Source organism: Anas platyrhynchos, chromosome Z (assembly GCF_047663525.1).
Source record: "Anas platyrhynchos isolate ZD024472 breed Pekin duck chromosome Z, IASCAAS_PekinDuck_T2T, whole genome shotgun sequence".
NCBI classification, from domain to species: Eukaryota; Metazoa; Chordata; class Aves; order Anseriformes; family Anatidae; genus Anas; species Anas platyrhynchos.
The window spans coordinates 10097106-10118023 of record NC_092621.1 but is presented as its reverse complement, the minus strand read 5'-3'; the positions used below and the strand labels follow the sequence as shown (position 1 = coordinate 10118023).

At 60.7% G+C, this 20918-nt stretch overlaps 1 protein-coding gene across 1 annotated transcript; it reads right to left on the bottom strand.

Moving 5' to 3' along the window:
• Positions 1-12346: 12346 nt before the first annotated feature.
• PHF24 (PHD finger protein 24) lies at positions 12347-20311 on the bottom strand. Its single transcript, XM_038171362.2, has 8 exons — positions 19916-20311; positions 15796-16168; positions 14907-15092; positions 14502-14580; positions 14081-14283; positions 13454-13620; positions 13269-13370; positions 12347-13150 (listed from the first exon to the last, which is right to left on the bottom strand). Exons 2-8 carry the CDS (start codon positions 16162-16164, stop codon positions 13054-13056), a joined length of 1203 nt encoding a protein of 400 aa, XP_038027290.1. The 5' UTR covers positions 16165-16168; positions 19916-20311; the 3' UTR covers positions 12347-13053.
• Positions 20312-20918: the final 607 nt, after the last annotated feature.

Here is a 20918-nt window from a genome sequence, read left to right as displayed (position 1 = left end):
TGAAAGACATTTATCTGTACAGGTTAGTGATAAGATTTAGTGGAGGACTGGTTAGTGTTAGGTCAGAGGTTGGACTCAGTGATCTTTAAGGTCTTTTCCTGTGATTCTGTGACCTACAAAGCCTCAGATGTTGAATCTGAGAGCTGCTGTGAGGCATCGGGGCTGTTAGCATGGCATCTGTCACGCATAAAGTGCTGTGCTTTTATACTTTACCTCATGATGTCTTTAAATGGACATTCCGCAGTAATTTTGGGGTGACAACCAGCCCTTCCCCTGGGGGTTCGTCACAGCATTTTGGTCCCCTCGTTCCTCTCCTGGGGCTGGGGTCTCCATCAACCCAGTGATGGAAACTGGTGGCTGCCCAGGCTCCTTTCCTCCCATGAGGTGTTTGTGGAGCATCCCTGAACTGGAAGAGTCAGTGTTTTCATTGTGCTCTCTGCACAGCGTCTGAGTCATCACGATATGAAACCAGCACTTACTGTTATCTGTTATCTGTCTATCTTGCTGTCTATTTGTTCTGCTATCCGTGTACCCAGAGGGACTGCTGCTCTTGCTACAAAGGGCTCGTGCCGCTCACCCAGGGCAATGTCAATGCCCTGGGCTTGCAAACTCTTTTCTGTTCCCTTTCCCAGCCTTTCATCAGGAAAGGCATTGGAGGCCCTGGGGCAGAGCTGGCACTGACCGTATCCGTGTCCGCAAATGACTGGCTTGGCGTGCAGCTGTGTGGGCTGAAACAAGGGCTGTGAGAGCAAGTGCTTTGGCTCAGGAGCCCACAGCATGGGGGCTGGATGGATGCAGCCCATAGTGCCCAGAAAGCTGGGCAGGGGAAGGGTCAGCAGAGCCCCTGCTTCCCTCCCTGGGTGCTGTGCCCGACAGTGGCTGCCTTAAGCAAAACGGCTCTTCCTCCACAGCCTGTCTGCCAGCACATCCGGCACCCTTTTAAAGAAACGCTAGAAAAGCGCAGGGAAGGGTGACAGGAATAATTAAAGGTATGAAGCAGTTTCCATACAAGGAACAATTACATAAACTAGCTCCCTTCCGTCTGGGGGAAGAGATGACTGAGGGAGGGATGACGGAGAATAATAAAATCATGTGTGGCTGGGGGAAGGTGAGCAGGGAATGGCTGCTTATTTTTTTTTTTTTTTTCCCTTAAAGGGCTTGTGGGCATCACGTGCTGAAATAGGCAGTGGCACCTCGGGGCACGAGCGTGCTTCGTGGTGCAGTTTGGGATTAACATTTTGGAGCTGCTGGCCTTTGGGGGGGTGGATGCTGGGGAGGTGTGAAAAGCTTGTCTGGGATCAAAAAGCAATTAAGCAAATTTCTGAAGAGAAAATCCACTGCAGGCTGTGGTGAGCACAGCGATGATGCTTCTGGCTCAGGAAATCCCCAGGCTATGGGCAGCCGGAGCGGGGGAGCACGTTGCAGGGGTGTTGTGCTCACCTCAGTCTTCAGCTCTTCCCAAGGCATTGTGTGTTGGTCTCCATGACAGGGAGGCAGGGGACCGTGTGGGGGCTGCTTTTCTGTAAAAACACGTATTACATCATTCCTTGCTGTTTGGAGGTCAGGGCAGCGGATGAAGCCACCAAGCTCTTCCACCTCCTGCCCCGCGTTGTGGCTGCCAAGTCCCCAGCTGCTGTCACACTGCTGTGAAGGAGACCTCTCCCCTGATCCCACCACAGCCCCATTGATTTGGAGGTGTATGTGGGGCACAGCTCAGCCTGCCCAGGGCACAGGGATCCCAGCACGGCTCAGCAGGTGGGCAGGAGGGTGGTTTTCACTGCTGCCATGCCCCCGGTCCTGCTCAGGCTCCCCCGCTCCACATGGCGCGGGGAAGTCTCCGCCTGGGTGAGCTCCAGAGATGCATCTGAGGACACCGGGCTTGGCGGCAGCAGCAGGGTTTGTACTCTGTTCTCCGCAGCGAGAGCAGCGCCCACGTATTCGGTGCTGTCTCTTCTTCCTGCCTGCTCCCATCCTCGGAGATGCCGCCCTCCTTTTCCAGCACCCTGTGCTGCAGGATGAGGAAAGGGCTGCAGGAAAAATCCATATCCGTTTTTTATTTTTCTTTCTTTCTTTCCCAATTATTATTATTATTAATTATTAATATTGGATTACTGCCCCCTTCCTCGCTTTCTGGTGTCCTTGCTGTGGTCTGAGGTGGTTGCATCTCCAAGGTGGTGCTGGTGGGGTCAGGTTTGGGGGCAGCTCCTACCTGCAAGCTGACCACGGTCCTGAGGGCATGGGGACCTCGTTCCTCTGGGCTCTGCCAGCCCCTGGCCTGTCCCTGGAGGAAACCACCCAGCAGGGATGGCTCTGCCACCAGCCCCTGTAACCCCAGCTGTGTTTGTGAGGCAGGCTTGTGCCTGCCCGGCTCTGAGCACTGGGACAATTCAGGTGGGAAGGGTCCCCCCCCAGGAGGTCTCTAGCCCAAAGCCCTGTTCAAAGCCTTGGGGATCAGAGAGGGATAAAGCTCAGGGTTTTATCCATCCTGGTCTTGAAAACCTCAAAGGATGGCGACAGCGCTAGCAGATCCTGTTCCAGCCGCCTCTCCCACGTCCCTGTGGCACTGCATCTCATCAGAGCCTTCCCGGTCTCCCGAGGGCACGCGGGAGGAAGGGGCTGGAAGCTGCTATTAGCGCTAATGATGATGTTTAATCCGTCCTTGCCCATCGGTGTCGAGGATGCCGGCCGCTGCCTCCCCCTGCCAGCACTGCCGGCGGCGGAGCCGGCCGCTCTGCGCTGTGCACCCGCGGGGGTGGCATAATGAGCCGTGTCCTCGGCTCAACCTGCTGCTTCCTCTCCCGGCAGTGTCTGTGCTGCCAGCTGGGTTATTTAATTTATTTATTTTTTTTTTTCCCCTCTTTCCTGCCTCTATTCTCGAGTGGTTCCCAGCCGGTGCTGGCACCCAGCCCCTGCTGGACCTCTCTTCCCAGGCTGACTGCGGCAAGCCCCCCGTGGTGAGCCCCTCGTGCTCCTGTGTCAGACACACGGAGGAGATGCGAGTGGCTCTGTGTGGGAGGGCTTAGTCCCCTCCGGTGCCCACACCTGTGCCCAAACTCTGGTGGAGCAGCCAAAACCTGAGGGCAGAGCATGTGAGAGCGGGATGAGAGGGCAACAAGGGCGATGCTGTGATGTTTTGTGGGGACCCCCAGCAGGGAGGCCAGCATCCAAAGGGCATTGGACACCCTTGGGGATCCATCTGCACCTGGGAGGCATGTGCTGACGTCTGGCTTGGCTCCATTTCAGCTTCCAGCTTTTGATTTGGTGCTTGCTCTGATTTCCTCAGCAGAAGAGAGCTGTGGCACCTGGTGTTTTCTCCTGCAGACGGTTCCAAGTTAGTTTTTAACCACGGATGCTCCCAGCAGGGGTGGGTTATAGCTGGAGGTGGGTAGTGTCAGAGCTAGACAGACCCTCCACATCTATTGGGAGTGTGTCCCTCTCGTGCTCTTCCTCTTGCAGATCTGTGGATCTACTCAGTAATTTCCAAGTGGAGCTGATTGTGCCACTATCTATTAGTTCATCAGGGCACAATTGGTACCCAGCTGACTGCTGGAGGAAGCTTAATTCCTCCATGGTGCTACCAAAGTGTGGCCTCTTAAAAAAAAAAAAAATGACCTGGGGGTTGGCTGCCAATGGCAGTTTTCTGAAAGAACAGGTTGGCTTGCTTTTATTTTATTTTATTCTTGTTTTCATTGCCTCCCAAGCCCTGTGACTGCCCCAGCCCGATGGCAGGTGGCTGCACAGAGATCACTGTGGGCAGCAGGTGACGTGCTGGGGACAGAGACTCAGCAGTCCTTGGAGTTTCCAGGGTGTTTTTGGAGCTTTCTGCTGAAGGTGGTCTCCCCGAGTGACCACCACCATGGTGTCTGGGTGTGTTCACCCTGTCCTGCCTGGCAGCGATGCCTCTAGCTCCAGCAGGTGCTTGCTGCAGGTGCTTTTGCTGGGTGTGTTGCCCTGCTCCTCAGGGAAAAGGACTTGGATCTTGCCCAGGCTGCACCCAGCAACCTTCTGCCCTGCTCCTCCTGTGGCTGCTCAGCATGGAACCAGGCTCCTCCTCACCTGATGGCAGGGCTCAGACCTCTGCTTGCCACAGCCCCCTCTGTAACGCTGCCTCGAGGACACCCCAAAAGCCCAGAGAGCCCTGAGCTCTCCTCTGAGCCGCAGGATTGCTCCTCAGGGCTAGGATGCTCTGGGGATGCAAAGGTGTGGAGGCCCTGCAGATCCGGGCAGCTGTGGGGCCACATCTGGAGGAGAGGGGGGTTAATTCCCAAAGCCACATCCCATTGCTCAAGGTGGTGGAGGCACCTCAAGGCACCCCGATAAAGCTGGCCGTGGCTGTTTCTGCCTGGCTGCGGGGATCTTGAGTGCAGTGCCCGTGCTGAGCTGGGGATAAGGCAAAGCCCGGCAGCCTGCAGTGGGTTAAGGTTGAAGGGAGCCTTGGCAAGCACCGCTCTCCAGTTTGCTGAAAGACAGCAAGCAAAGGAGCCAAAGTTACAGCCTGGTGTGGCTGGGGAGTGTGAGAAACTAGGTTGCGTTTTTGCAGTCAAGAACTAATTTTCTGTATTTCAAGGTGGTTGTGTAGGCATAACGAGGAGAAATGCTACGTAGATAAGTGGACAGTAGAAGGCCTCGCTGTTCCAAAACGAGGTGGAAGCTTGAGAAAAACAGGATGAGCGGTGTGGGAAACAGTAAAACAAAGATCACAGGTTCTCAAAACGTAAGAAAGGAGAAAAAAAAGGGGGAAAAATGAGAAATTAAAGGGCTGAAGAAGTAAAAAAATTGCACATGCATGGAATAGGGTATTGAGTAGCTTGTGAACCTGTAGTACTCGGCCCTGAGGAAACTGGGGAGGTGATCAGGCATCGGGTAATAGGGAATAAAAGGTTATGATCTGTTTACTAAGAGGTGCCCCTAATTGACTGGACGCCCACCATTGCAATCACAATAATAATAATAAAAAAAATCTTCACAGAAGATCCTATCTGAAGAAAATCACTTGAGATTTTTCTCACAGGGAGCAAACAAACAGTGGCATCTCTGCCCAACAAAGGGCTGGGAAAATTAATGCTGGAGCAAAACCAGCCTCAAAGCTAATTCCCCCTGTGCCTCAGCCTCCAGTTAGGGCAGCGGCACTGAATGTGCAGCCCGAAGCAGAGGGGAAGAGTGGGAGGGAGGCGGGGAGGAGAAATTGTCGCTGCTGAAGGGGAACAAAAACTCATTCAATGTGCCCAAAGCAGGTTGGCTGCGCTGCCCGTGGCCCCGGGGAGCTGCTGCACGCTGGGACGATTGCAGGTCTGCTCCTCAGCAATCGGCACGCAACCCCCGGCGGTGCACAGCCCGCGCTGGCATGGGGGGAAGCAATATGGATGAATGCAAGTCCTTGGGGCTGCTCCTAAATTCTAGATAAGCTCCAAAAAAAAAAAAAAAAAAAAAAAAGTGTTAAATTGGAAGGAAATGCACCCAGGGGGGACAGGGAACAGGCTTGGGGTACCCTTCGGTGCCTGCATTGCCGCATGCCGTGCTGGCGCTGCACCGCGGTGCCGGGTGCTGCTGGGAGCCTGTCAGTGAGGAGGTGGGTGGTGGAGATGGGATGTTTTCTCGGGCACTTCCCCGGGCTTAAGAAAAAAAAAGAAATTAAAAAAAAAAAAAAAAAAGGAAGTTATTCTAGGAAAAGAAATGAGCTGAATGCGCTCCCTCTCCCCGCGCAGTGCGGTGGCTTGTCACACTCCCAGCTGGAGTTATGTAAGGACGCAGGGAGAGTGGGGTCACGCTGGGGGGCAGGCAGGGAGCAGGCATCTTTCTGCCCCAAACGTGTGCCCTGGGCGTGCTGAACCCCCTGTGCAGAGCCGTGCACCATGTGTGCACACGTGTGCACGTGTTGCACGTGCCCCAGGTTGCATGGGAGGGCGTGCTGTGAGCCAGCACATCCCAAAGGAGTGTGCTTGCCAAGGTGATAACCCCAGCCAGACCTTCCAGCTTAGAAATGGAGATTTCAGGTTTTAGGCCACGGTCCCCTACAAGGGTGTCCTGGAGGGACTGGGTCTGGGCGTGCTCTGCTTGAGACCCCTCCAGGAGGAAAAGCACATGCTTGTGCCACGTGTATGCGTGTGCAGGCATTGCGTGCCCCGTGGCATTCACACGTTGCATGTCATGCACATACATGTGCTGTGCATGTGCTACATTTACATGCCATGCCATGCTTGCACACGTCACACACATGTCACACGTGTGTCACAATGTGAGACCCCAGGAGCCCTGGGACACCTCTCTGCAGTGGTGACAGGAGGGACATCCTCTTTTGGGGGTGGCAAGGGTGTCCCCCCATTGCAGGGGGTGACCCTAGGAGAGGGGTGTGAGGAAGAGGATGATGTTGTGGTGGTGGCAGGAGATGGGGGCCAGCTTTTCTGGGGACATGCTCGTGTGCCTGTGCTTGGAGGGTCCCCTCTGGCCACGAGGAGGGGGTTTGCTCACCGTGCCTGCTGCAGGCATTTGGGACCAAACCACAGCAGGAGACCACAGCCACACCACGGAGGGGTAGCAGGTGAAATCTGCCCCCTCCCCAACCCCCCCCCCCCTTGCCCTGGGATGGCTCTGCGTGCGAGCACAGGCACACGCACGCATGTGTGTGTGCGAACCCCGCTGCGCTCAGAGCCCGGTGCCGCAGGCGGCGGCTGCGGGGGGGATTTTTTTGGGGGGGCGAGCGCGTCTGGCGCAGATGCCTGCCTGCGCCCGTGCTGCCTGCACCCGCTCGGCTTCCGGGGAGGCCGCATGAATGAGGCAAGTCGCTATTTCAGCGCTGCCTCCGGCGAGGCTTCTCCTTTAGAGGCAGGCGTCCGTGGGCGCCTGCCTGCGTATGCGCGTGGGCTCGTGCCTGCGTGCACGGGTGGGTGGCGAGGGGGGCTTCGGGAGAGGTTTTGCCACGTCAGGGAATTCACGCCGGGGGCTGGCGCACCCCCGCTGGCCCCACTGCCTCTCTCCTGCCTGGCACGGCGTTGTGTAACTCTGCTGGTCCCCGTGCCGGGTCTCCGGCCACGTGGAGGGGATGCTTTCGCTGCAGACCCTGCCTGGTGACATCCTCCTGGTGTCTCCCCTGCTGTGGTGGATGGAGGGGTTTGCTGCCAGAAAAAGCCCTTGGCAGCCCCAAAATAATATAATAATTAAAAAAAATCATTTTGCTTTCCTTGTTCTCTCATGTGCAATCCTTAAAGTGCTTGCTCGGGAGGAATTTGGGGTTTTCTCTGTGCACTTGGGGGGTGGAGGGGACCTGACTTCCAAAACCTCTTGGGGGTGCTGGAGGAAGGACAGAGCTGGGTGATGGGGGAGCACCATGTGGGGGCCGTGCTTTGCCTCCTTGCACCCCACCAGGTGGGTTTGCATCTCCAGCCTCAATCCTGCCCAGCCACTAAACAGTGGGTGCATGCCCCAGAGCCCCCCCAGAGCTGCATTTCTGGAGCCCTCCCCACCCTCTATCAACCCCCACAGCCCCCCAGTAGTGTGTGCCTCCACAGCTCCCTGCCGGGATGCCAGGACCCCCTAGACCCGTGCTGAGACCCCACAACTCATCTCATGCAATGCCAGGCGATGGGGAGCAGCTGTCCCCTGCTGGAGTTCCCCGGGGACACGGAGTGGCCGGGAAGCAGAAGCCGAACAAGGCGAGGGGGATCCGCTGGCATTTTTCTCTCCTCCAGCACCCACGTTGCCATGCTGGTACCGTTGCCATGCCGGTACCGCTGTTGCCAGGCTACGCCGAGGCTGTCGGAAGAGGATGTCAGGATGCTCTGAGGATGAGGAGAGCGGGGATGAAGCCGAGGTGATGCCGTGGTCTCGGAGTCCCCCCTTGCTGCCAGCTCGGGGACCTGCCGGGCACGGCACAGCACCCGTGGTGGGGCAGAGGGGACCTGGTGGTGATGGGGGTGTTGCTGCCCCTGGGAGCAGGGTCCTGGCCAGCTGCTGGCCGTGTGGCACTTCCCCAGCATTGATCAATTCATCCCCATAACGGGGTTAGGGTGCTGAAGAGATGGATGGCCTGACAGCAGCCCGGTACCTCTGCAGCAGTGTTTTATTAACCGGCTTTATAAAGTCATCAGATAAAGCAGCCAGGGTTATTGGACACTGCTGTTGAACACACAGTCATGAAATCCTGCTGGCAGGCACTGAGTTATATCCCTTTACTTTATCTCCTTTCCTGGACCACGGTCCTGTTCTTACAGCCTGTAGATGGCCAACTGAGGGACCCAACCTCCTCTGCCCTTTCTGACCATCCTGTGCTCATTTCAACTCTGCCACTCACCTGCACCATTAAAAGGAGCCACAGATCTTGTTAACCCCTTGAGGCACTCCTGGCTGCAAATCATTGGGGTTTTTGGGGTTAGGAATGACTCTCCCCTTGCGAGCATCTTCCTGGGCTGGAGGGCATGAATATGCCTCAGCTCCGCTCCCCATACACAGGAGAGATGCCACATAGCGGGGTCATTTTTCCTCCTTCCTCTCCCCACTGATAAAAATGCACCTCGTGTGCGCTGGGGTGGATTTTTGCAGTGCCAGCCCCCAGCTGTCCCCCAGCAGCCGTTCCCACCGCTGGCCCATGACAGTGTGGTGTGGTCTGCAAGCAGAAATAGCTCCTGCAAACACCCTGCACGCCTCGGCCGGGCAGGGACGGGGCTGTGCACGCCTGCTGCTGCCCTGTGCAGGCAGCTGTGGGGCGTTTCACCGCACACAAGTCGCTTTGGCAGGGAATTTGCTGGCTCTGCAGCACGGCAGGTCTCCGTGCCAGCACGCAGGATGTGGTGGCTGCGGGTCTGGGGAAGGGCAGGACCCCCCCTTTTTGTCTGGAGGGATTTTCTCCTGAAATATGGGAAGCTTTCAGGGTGCTGCCCCCCAGATCTTGAGCTGCCTCTCCCCGGCTTGGTACCCGGGACCAGGGAGGGGGCTGCTGCCAAAGCATCCCACCAGCCTCCTCCCAGCTCCTTCCAGCCCCCCCCCGCGCTCCACCCCCACACTCCAGCCTAAATAATTCCTCCTCTGCCTGGCGGTTTGCAGTCTGCTCTCGTGTCCCTCCCTTAGTCATCACTCAGCCAAGCGAGACAGATATAGTCGGGTGCGGATCGCTCTCCCCAGCCCCCCGGATCACTTCACTGCCGGTCCCTGGCTGTCTGCTGGGTATTGGGGTGCCCCGTGCCGAACAGGAGGCACCCCCCCGACCCTTTACTGCCCTTGTCGTCGCTCTGCTGGCATATAGCAGGATGCCACGGTGCGTGGGGGGCCAGGGCAGGCTGGGGGCCACTCTGCTGCCCTGCCTCCTGCGTGGGGTGCGTGTCACCCAAACCAGGCTCTGTGTCCCCAGCTGGATGATTCCCAGCCTGGGGCTGGCTTGTTGGGGTGAGTCTGAGCCTAATCGGTGCTTTCCAGGTACCCCGGGTTTGTCTCAGCCCCATAGGGCTCCCAGATAAGTCGTGGGCTGATGTCTTGTCACTGGTGCCCCCATTGAATTCCTGCTGTGAGCTGCCCCAGTGTGGGGATTAGGGGACATTGGGGACCACGTGTGCTGGCTGTCAGGCCCAGGGGTGCACCCCAGATGCAGTGTGGATGTTGGGGATCATTTGGGGGGGACAGGCGTCATACGTGGCATCATACAGCCGCCTGCCCTTGCTCTCCAGAGGGACCATCAGCGTCTGCTCTGACGCCAGCAGCAGGGTTTAGGTCTCTGCAGCTGACATGGGAAGGCAGGACCTGCTGTTTGCTGTACCCCCAGGCATTTCCCTCCCCTCTGTTTCGGCCACCATCCCTTTTGCCACCTCCTGGTCCCCCTGGAGGGCCGGGGCGATGCGAGTGGGAAGGTGCAGCGGGCACGGAGAGAGGCACCTAGCACTTCTGCTGCTCCCTACACTGACGCAGGAGAGGACCTGGACACCCTGCCAGGGCTCTGCGTGGGCTGCCGGCATGAGTCACAGCCTCCAGCAGAGCGCAGGATGCTGGCCGAGCCCGCTGCCGCGCCGTGCTGCCCTCATCCTTGCACCCTGCATCCCCACACGTGGGGCTGTGCCGGGGGTCTCAGCGTGCTGGGGACAGGAGGAGGTGGCTGGCAGTCCCCTGCCGTGTCAGAGCCACCTGAGGAGGGGTTCCCAGGGCTGAGAGGAGGGCAGGGGGCTTCTCTCCCTGTGTAGGGTGGCAGGATTGGCCCTTCTTGGGTTAAAGATGGGACCTGGGCACGGTGTTTGTGGGGAGAGGAAGCACAGGCAGCACTGGGGGACCTGCAGGAGGATGTGATGGGGCAGAGTAGATGAGGTCTGAGCTATTTGGGGCAGGAGGAGAAGGGGGTTGCAAACACCGCTACAAAACGAGGATGGAGAGGAGCCCCCACATCCCTCATCCCTGCGTGCTCCGACGGCCGTGGCACCACTGGGGGGGCTCATGGCTGGGCTGTCCCTGTTGTCCCCAGGCCCCAGCTCTGGACGGGGGACAGCAGGGACCTCTCGTCCCCTGCCACCACCCCAGGCCGTGTCCCCATCCCTGCTGGGACCGCCGGGGAGGGATGCGCGCAGGTCCCCGAGTGCCACCGTGCGCCCGCAGCGCGGAGCAGGGGCGACACCGTGTGGGCACCGCTCTGCTCGGGGCTGGGGGCGCTTCCTATGGCCCCTCGCCACCCGTCCCAGCTCCTTCTGCCCCTAAAGCCTCCTGGAGGTCCCCCCGGAGGGTCCTGGTCTTGGAATTGTCCCCTCTCTGGCTCTGGTGTGGGGCACACTGTGGTCACCTCCCCATCGCACCAGAGCTGATGGCACCTGGCCGTGACTAAGGGAGCCCTGGGGCCATGCTGAGCCCGCGGATGCCCAAGCTTGGATGAAGGAGCTCTCCTGCAGCCCGGGGTGCAAAACCAAGCACCCATCTTCCCCACAAGCAGAGGTTTTTGGGGCAGCTTTGCACCCTTTTTGCAGTAGCTGTGCATCCAGCAGAGGGTGCCACCTCCCCGTGCCACTGCAGCGGCGTCCCCTGGGACAGCGGGGGACACCCCGGGCCGGGCAATGAAACCTGGGTGCTCAGCGCTGCGGGATGTGGGACCTTCCCCTGGGGCCCTGGGATGTTTCCACACCTCCAGTAAAATGAATTTATTACCCTGGGATTTCCTTTTTGGCAGGGTCTGGGCAAGAGGGAGGAGTGGGAGCAGGGTCCGTGGGGCTGGGCTGTTCCTGCTGCAGCCTTAAATCCCTCCACAGCATCCCCGTCCTTTGATCTGGGGCTCTGGGACCTGTGATGCTTCACACCAGCGTCTGGGACAGGTTTGCAGAGGCATTTTGGAGGCAGGCTGCGTGCTGCTGAGGCTTTTTTGGGGACAAGGACACGTTTCCCACCACGACCAGGCTGAGCTCACCAGTCTCAGCCGAGCAGAAGGTGGCAGAAGCTCCGGCAGCACCCTGTGCACTGCCCACCCTGCGCTGGCTGGCTGTGGACGTGCTCAGCCCCCCGGCTGGTGCTGGCTGGGGACCTGCAGCTGCGGCACCGCGTGCATGCCGGGCAGCTGGAGCGGTGGTGACAGCACAGCCCTGCAGGACATGGGCCAGCCCAGCCACCTGCGTCCCCTTATTAGCGAGCTCCCTGGGGACAGCAGCAGGCCACGTGCCCTGGCAGGGGTGCCAGGCTGCTCAGAGGGGTGGCATGGGGACGATGGGGCTGGGAATGCCTCTGTGCCCTGTCCCCAGGCACGGGGAAGCAGTGTGGGGCTGGCTCTGATGTGGCATTGCACAGCGGCAGGGTGGTTTGGGGACAGACCCACATGTCCTGGGGTGTCCCAGGGGTTGGGGAGCAAGGGGCGGGGGGAGCAAGGAAGAAAGGAACCCCCACACGGATTTCACCCCAGGAGAGTGCAGCATCACCACCTGCAGCATCCTGGCTACAGGTGCCCAAACCACCCACCAGCTCCTCCTTCCTCCTTCCACCATCCTCTTCCTCTGGGCAATGGGTGCCTCGATTTTCTCCATGGGGTTGACTGGACGGCACCGCCGTGGTCTGGACCCAGCGGCAGCTCCTGGGGAATTGCAGCCATGGGGAGGAAACCCACTGGGGCAGGCGAGCCCCCCTTTGCTGTCAGCCTGCTTCCCGCAGACCAAGTGCCACCAGCAGCTTTCGCTGGGTTCTCCAGGGATGCGGCCAGCCCTGGAAGAGCCTCCAGCCTTAAAACACCTCCAGGGTGCCCGTTGTGTCTCTGTGGGGTTATTCCAGGCTTCCCAGACCCGCTGCAAGCAGCCTGTTCCCAGCACGCAGCCTTCACCGCCGCTCTTCCTGCTCACAGCCTCCACCGGGCAGCAGCGGGGTCCCCCCAAAATTTTGGGGACCTCATACAATCAGCATGCAGAGGGTGGTTGGACACAGCTGTTTAATGGACACCTCCCCGTACAGCGTGCAGGCTGCGGCGCCCCATCCCCGGCGCCTTGCTCCCCGCGCCCCACCTCGGTCCCAGCACCCAAAATTATCCCCAATGGCGCTGCCGCATCTCCCGGCCTTGAGCACGGCCGACAAACGGGGAGCGCGGTGCCGCGGCGAGGCCGCGGAGGCAGCACGTGGCTGTGGGTTGAGGTCCCGGCCTCCATGCTCGGGGGGCAGGGAGGGGACGAGGCTCAAAGGGCTCCAGCGCCTTCCCCTCCTGGCCTCCAGCCTCGCCCCTGCCCTGCAGCCTCACCCCAATGGACCCCCCCCCTCCCTCCCGGCCTCCTCCTGCGGGGGCCTCCAGGGCACCGAGCTCCCGCCCTGCCTCCCCCCAGCCAATCGCAGCCCACCACCCGTCCCTCGCGGCCAATCTGACGCGGAGGCAGGTGGAGAAGCGGAGCGTCGTCTCCCCCCCCGCCAGCCAATCAGCAGCTGGCTCCCCCCCTAGGGCAGGCAGCGGGGAGCCGCGCGGGATTGGCGGGCGGGGCGAAGCGGGCGGGGCCTCAGCCAATGGGGAAGGGGGTTGTGGGGCGGGTTGCCATGGCAACGGGGCTCTTGCTTCCCTTCCCCTCGTTGCCATGGGGGAAGGCGTCGCCGGCCAAGATGGCGCCGGGGCGGGCGGGGCGGGCAGGGCGGGCGCTAGGCAGGCGGCTGCAGGTGGACGGCGGCGCTGTTGGGGCGGGCGGCCAGGATGTAGGCGACGTTATCCCGCAGGAAGCCGGGCCAGTCGACGCGCCTGTGGGGCAGAGACCGTCACCCCCAAATATCCCCCCAAATAAATATCCCCCAAATAAATAGCACCGGGGGTGCTCACCCCCCATCACCCACCAGCCACCCCGTTCCCCATCCCTCACCAGGCGTCCTCCTGCTCGGCGGCCAGCAGCGTCTTCTCCTGGCTCTTGGCGCTGCCGCTGCTGGCAGGGCTGCTCTCCGACATGGGTCCCACGTGGCTGATGCTGCAGGGAGGGAGGCAGGGTGCTGGTTATCCCCACCGCCCCTTCCTCCTGCGAGTTTACCCCCGCCACGGGTGTCCCCGTACCTGACGTTGCAGGACGGCGTCTCCTTCTGGTGCTTGCGGAACCAGGCGTGCCGAGCCTTGTGGCACTCGCCCTCACCGATGAAGCCGTCGCCGTCCTGGTCCAGCGCCAGGAAGGCTGCGCGTGCCCGCTCGCGCTCCTTGGCTGTCAGCAGCCGCAGCAGCGAGTTCTAGATGATGGGAGGGGGAAGAATTGAACAGGGAACACCCCTGACCAGGTTTGGGGACCCCCTTCACCGACTGGGGAAGATTTGAGCAAAGCCGTGGTTGGTTATATCAGGGATATAACCCTGATATATCAGGGCTATATATCAGGGTTATATATCAGGGTTATATATCAGGGATATATCAGGGTTATATATCAGGGATATATCAGGGATATATCAGGGTTATATATCAGGGATATATCAGGGATATATCAGGGTTATATCAGGGTTATATATCAGGGATATATCAGGGTTATATCAGGGTTATATATCAGGGATATATCAGGGTTATATATCAGGGATATATCAGGGTTATATCAGGGATATAACCAACTGCAGTGGGTAACCCAGCGGTGGGTTATAACCCACTAAAGGGATATAACCAACTGCAATGGGTAACCCAGCCCCGGCACCGTGGCCATACCTGCGGGCGGAGTTTCTGCAGCAGCTGGATGGACTCGTGGGAGAGGAAATCTGGCCACTCGACGTGCCCCTTCTTGTCGGGGTCCAGGGCGGAGAATTGCAGGGTGGCCGCTTCCTCCTGCGCCTCCCCCATGGGCTGCTCAAACTGCTGCTTGTGCACCAGGTGCTTGTAGTGCAGGAAGTCGTCCAGCGTCAGGCAGGTGTCTGCGGGGGCAGGTTTGGGGCATCCCTTCCGCCAGCCTTCCCCCTGGGAGCGCCATGCATCCCTCCCACCTCCCTCCGCTTCTTCAACCGCTACGGGGGACCCGAGGCTGGTGCCCTTAGCAGAGCTTTTTACCTTCTGCTGGTCAGGGCAGCGGTGAGACCCTCACCCAAGGGGTGAGGGAGGGCTCTGCCCATCCCTGCATGGGGAGGGTGCGCACCTGGAATGATCTTGCACTGCCGCAAAGTCTCCATCAGGCTGTACATCTCCTCCTCCGTCAGCAGGAGATTGAGGTTGTCCTAGAGGGGGAAGATGGGGGGTGGGCGTTAGCATATGGCTGCTGGGGGGAGGTGGGGAGGGGCTGGTGTCATAGCATCACGGAGTGTTTTGGGTTGGAAGGGACCTTAAAGACCACCTAACTCCAACCCCTTGCCATGGGCAGGGACACCTCCCACCAGCCCAGGCTGCCCAAAGCCTCGTCCAACCTGATCCGGAGCACTGCCAGGGATGGGGCAGCCACAGCTCCACTGGGCAGCCTGTACCAGGGCCTCACCACCCTCAAAATAAAGAATTTCTTCCAAACATCTCATCTAAATCTCTCAATATCTTATCTATGGGCACTCACGCAGTAGTAGCAGCTCCAGCCGGTCTCGGTGTGCGCGGTCTCCGTCACCTCCACGGCGCTGTCGTTCTGCAGGTAGCCCATGCGGCGCAGGCAGCCGTCGTGGTACACCCGGCTGCAGACGCGGCAGGGGAAGAGGCTCTCGGCCGTCCACACCTCGCAGATTTCACACATCTCGTCGTTGAGGATCTGCGGAGAGGTGGGCAGCAGAGATTCAGCACCCTGCTTAGAGAGCAAGCGTGGGTGCTCCCCGACAGGAGGGCAACACATCGTGGGTGGGGATAGGTGTAGGGGTGCAAAGTTTTGTGGGGCAGGTTTGTGGGGTGGTGGCACAGTCAGCAGGTGGGTGGTGGGGTCACGGCTGGCTTGCTGGCCATTTGGGGTTAGAGGAGGGGGCATGAGTCCATCGGAAGGTGGATGGGTATGGCTGTAGGGCCATAAGGATGGATGGACTGCGTCCACGCATGGTCCATCCACTGCTGGCTGGACTATAGGGCTGGGGGGGGGGGGGGTGGAAGTTTTGGCCTGTGTTTTGGCTGGTTGTAGGCACGGACAGAGAAGCTGTAAGGTTGTAGGTTGGCTGTGATGCGGGCTTGTGCTTGTGGGTGGTTGTTTGGGTAGGGCTGAAGCTGTGGGTGGGCTGTAGGATCACAGGTGTGCGTGGATAAGCTCTGGGGTTGTAGATAACTGGGCTGTGAGGGCTGTAGGTGTGGATGGCCAGGCTGGTCCATACACACAGAGCACTGCTCCTGCCTCCAGCCTCTGCTGCCCAACACCTTGCTCCGAGGAGGCTGCCACCGCCTGGTGAGCACCGTGGATGCCTGCAGACCCCCTTCATGTCTCCAACCCCAACCTCATCCCTCCCACCCCAGCCCCACGCTCAGCTGCTCGCCTGCTCCCGCTGCTCCAGGCTGATGTCCGGGGGCTCGTCATCGTGCAGCTCCCGCTGCGGCCGGATGAAGGCGGGCGGCGTGAACCTGTTGGCTCGATCAAACTCCTCTGGCTCCACGCCCCGGCCGTCCCGCAGCCTCTCCCACGCCGCCTTGCTGGCGCTGCCCTCCTCCGGCTGCGAGGGCCCCGCGGGTGCTTCCTCCTCTCCCTCTTGCACCGTCTGCTCCAGCGTCCCGCGGCGTGTGCCCCCAGCCTCCGCCCGCCGCCGTGCCGCCGGCTGCTCCCGCAGCCCGTCCTTGAAGGCTGACACGGCCAAGCTGACCTTCTGCACCTTCTCCACCGTCTGCCGCCTCGACATCAACACCCCCATGGCTCTGCGAGGGGTGGGGAAGGCGCTGAGGTCTTTCGGTGCAATGCAGCACGCAGCTGCTGCACCATCGAGCCAAGCTGCTGGCCCCAGAAATGTGTCCTGGTGGCTGCGTGACCGCCACACAGTGCTGCAGTGGTGGGCGTGGGGAGATGGACCCAAACCCATGTGAAGACCTGGCCTTGGAGGGTCTGAGTGCTGGGGGCATGCTGCCTCACCCATCCCATCCCTGCAAGCTCCAGCTTACCCAGAAATGCTTCCAGACCCTTCCCACACCAAACCAGTGGATCCCAGAGGGCTGGGACCAGCTGTGACCCTGCTTCTTGCTTGCAGAAAAAGAGAAAACCTCTTAGGCCAGCCAAGGGTGAGAAGTGTCCTCCCAGCAGTTCTGCTCAGGGCTAGGGCATGGTTCTCCCACCTTCCCTAAATTTCCTAATTCCCTAAATTTCTCTTCATCTGGCACTTGGTGACAGCGATGAGGCAGGGGGACATCAGCGCAGCTATCTCCCAGCCCCTCCAGCCTCTGTGGTGTGCCAGGAGGCAGGGAGGTCCCCGGGGGAGCGGGATTAATTAGCAGCACACGTGCACACAGGGATTTCGTAGCTGCAGGAGGGCCCAGTGCTGCAGCAGGGAGCCTTGGTGCGGTAATTACAGCTGCCCTACATCGGAGCAGGGTTGTGCGGGCCAACAGCAGCTCTGGGTCACGTTTGTGCCAGAGCAGCCACGCAGCAGAAGCTCAGCCCCACGCTCACACCCAGCCAGCCCTGTGCACGCACACACTCAGGTGTGCAAACCCAAACACCACTGCGTACACGCGCACGCAGGCGGCTTCCCGGCCCCCCACCCCGGGACCATCTGCGCTCATGCCCACGCGCGGCGCCGGGTGTGCAACACGTGGGCCCCGTCCTGCGTGCGGGGGCACACGCGTGTGCCCCCCCGGGAGCCACACTCTGGGCTTGGCACACCTCTGTGCAGCGTGCAGGTGTGCGCAGGGGTATTTGCACCCCGGGTCCTTGCACCCAGCTTGGTTCTGGCACCCGGTGCAGCAAAGGTGGGAGCGGGGGTGAGCTGGAGGCGCGTGTCCAAGCTTTCACAGCAGCATCACTGCGGCTGTGACGGCGGCGGGGGAGACACCTGGGTGTTTCTGCCTCCTCGCAGCATGGCCACCCCCTGCCCGGGAGGCTCAGGAGCCCAATGGGCTTGGGTAGGTTCAGCATTTTTCTGGGCAGCACTGCAGATCTGCCTGTGAGCTGCTGAGATGAGGGGCACAGCAGGTAGAGCCCCCCCCGGCATCAAGAGCTGCCTTCGCAGGTCTCGTGGAGAAGAGCCAAAAGAGAGGAGAGCCTCAGCTCGCTGTGCACCAGTCTCCCCAGTAGCTATACTGGTGCTCCTGATCCCCAGCATGGCAGTAGACCTGGAGGGTCCCAGCCCACCTCCCTGCCTCCAGCCCCCTCCTAAGGCCACCTTGCGTGTCCCCTGTCACCAGCACTGAGTCCAGAGGCTGTCACACTCCTGTCATGGCTTGTGTCTGTTCTCAGCCCTGCTGGCCTCTGTGCATGGACCCCTTGCATTTTGCCTTCACACCCAGCCAGGTTTTTTGCCCCTCTCCCTCACCCTGGCACAGGATGCCTGCACATCTAGGGGCTGAACGGCTTCAGCCCTGTCTCCATCACCCAGCCAGACCCAGGCCCAAAGCTCTCCAGACACCTCAGTGCTGCGTTGCTCTCCCCAGAACCCCCCCCCCAGGATGTGCTGGGGGGGGGGACATCACCCCCACACAGCGCCTCTCCCCACCCTGGGGCTCCACACTCTAGCTTTGGGTCCAGCCAAGAGGCTCTGGGTGTCCCCTCCTCTCCTGGTGGCCTCTGGATGCAGGGGGACCAGAGGCACCCCTGCCCAAAGCAGCCCAGATCCCTGCAGCCCCCACCATGGCCACATCCTGCCCCCCAAATCCTGTGTCCCCACGTATCCCCGAGGTAATCCAGCTCCATTTGCTGTTAGGAGCTGCCCTGCAAGGTGCCCAGTGGTCTGGGATCTGGTGTCACCGCCCTGCTCACCTTGGCACAAACACGGGGCCTGTTTTTAGGTTGCCCCCATCAACGAGATAAATCTGGGACAGAGCTGGCTGCACCAAGCCCTGCCAGGGGCTATCACAGCGATCGTGGGCACCTTCCCCTCTTCCCTTCCCTTGCCCTGCTTGTCTGTATCCTGCCTCATTCCCCCGGGCTGCCCCACTTCCCTGCACTCTTCTGAAGAGAAACGCTTCTTGCTGCTTCATCCCTGGAGCAAAACACAGCCAGGAAGCACTTCATCCTCCTAGCACCGATGGCTCATCCTTCCCAGCCCCACGGGGAAACCGAGGCACGGCCGGGATGGGGCTGCTGGCCAGCACGGAGGCACTGCTGGGGGTGCCAGCATCAGCTGGAAGAAATTCTTTATTTTGAGGGTGGTGAGGGTGGCAGTGGGTGGGTGCAGCGCGGTGCGGCGTGGGCGTTGTGGTGGCTGGGAGCACGGGAGGGATGATTTGGGGGTGGACGTGTTACGGCACGGCTGGGAGCGTGGGGCGGGTGTTACGGCCTGGTGGTGGTGTGGGGGGGTTGGAGGGGGCTGTGGGTGCAGGTTTTGGGTGGGGGGTGGGATGCTGCAGCAACTCTCTGGGCAAGGCGAGGGCCAGCGGGTGCTTGGTGTGGTGCGCCATGAGCAGGGTCCTTGGCACACCTTGTAGCATCCTCGAGGGGATGCAGGAGGGGTGTGAAGGAGCAGGACCCCTCCCCCCCCAGCTCCTGGCTGTTGAGGAAAGATGCTCCTGGACCCCCCTGCCCCATGCTGGCTCCCACGGGCCAGGCCAGCTCCCTGCCTTCATGAAGCTCTTCATGGTTTTACCCCCAGCACCGTGCCCGTGAGAGTCCTGGGGCTGCTGCCCTGTGGGGGGCAGAATTAGGGACGGGGTGCCAATGGGGTGCGGACACCCTGGGGACCCCAGGAGCCACAGCAGCTTGGTCTGAAGGGCACGGAGCAGAGCAGGGAGGAGTCAACGCAGCTCTGGCACAGCCCTGCCCAATGCTGCCTGCCAGGGCACCCCGCAGCCCACCCCCTGAGCTGACTGGGGCAGCCGGGGGGTCCCCAGAGGGTTCCAGCAGCACCCCCTTGTCCCCTCTCCTTGTTGTATGGCACACGCCGGGACCAGGGCACTGCTGGGGCTGCTGATGGGAGGTGACCCCATTGCAGCAGGACAGAGGGGTCGGTGGCATCCGATGCTGGTGGCACCCTCCCCACCCTCTGCAGGGGCGCAGGAGCCTGGTGGGGAGGTCTGGGGGAGGTGGGCAAAGCCCCAGCTGTGCTGTGCCCCCCTCCTGGGGACACCCAGCCGGCGGCTGCTCTCCCTGCGGGATCCGGCTGCCCGTCCTGCCGCACCACGGCTGATTTTATAGGTGTGTCGCACGTTTCCATCTCCCAGAGGGGGATGAAAATGCCGTGACAGCAGAGTCCCTTCCCCTGCAGCAGACACAGCTCCCGCCCAGCTCCCCACTTCTCCTCATCTCCCTCCCCAGCACCCACATCAGGACCCCCGACGCCTGCGCAGGACCCTCCGCCATCCACACCCCCGCTCCATCCCAGGCACCCCATCCCAGCACACCATCACCCTCCCCGGCACCAGAACCCCAGGGTCACCCACCCACGGGTGTTGGGATGTGCAGCCAGTAAAAAAAAAAATAAATAAATAAAATAAAAAAGAAGCCAAAAAGCCACTTACCAGGGTCAGGGTCCTGCTTGGGAGCAGCACGAGCCCTAGAGAGCTTCCCAGGCGATGCCCATGGCAGCTGCTCCCGGCCACCACCTCCTCGGGTCCCGCGGGCGCTCACCGCATCCCGCGCCGGGGGGACACAGCGGCGAGGCTGGGACGCGGGGAGCCAGAAGAGCTGGGTGCTCGCTGCTGGAGGATGCAGGAGACGGCGAGATGCTGGGAGCGGATGCCTGTGTCTAGCACACACACACACACACACACACACACGCGCACGCACGCTCGCTCACACACACACGCGGAGGAAGCAGGGAGCTTGTGACTGGGGCTGAGCAGATGCAGCCTGGTTTGCTGTCCCTGTACCAATTGCTGCCTGAGCCGTGTTAAACAGCTCTCTGAGAGATGAGGCTTTTTTTTTTTTTTTTTTTTTTTTAACCAGGCTGACGTTGGCTGGGAGATACCAATAAAAGCTTTCCCTGCATCTCCTCTGGCCCCGAGGCTGAGCTCCTTTTCTTAGAGACAACCTCAAGGACTACGGAGATGGGGTTGCATGGGTGTGGAGGATCAGAGGGCTCCCCTGTGTGCAGAAGGGGACTTCCCCACACGGAGCCCCAGCCACGATCTGCCTGAGGCCACTTTAACCCATTGCCTGCTGCTCACCCTGTGGAGCAGGGATGTGCTGGCTCCATCCAGCCCCGTGTGCCCGGTGCAATGCAGCGTGAGGGGTTTTGGCTCTCCTGGTCCCCAGGACTGGGTGGGTGCACGCTGCAGGGCTGCAGCAGGGCTGGGGGCTCGTGGAGGTGGTGGGGAAGGAGGGAGGACGCTGTGCTGGTAAGGAAGGTGCAGCCCCAAAGTGCCACTTCTGAGGGTGGGACATTTGCTCCATGTGCACCCCCCACGGTCACTCAGCCCTCCTGGGATGGGTGTCACTGGCTGGGGGTCTGCTGTCCTGTTCTGGAGGTGCCCGCTGTACCTGGAGGTGATTGAGGGTGCCAGGGTCTCAGAGCCCTCTGGG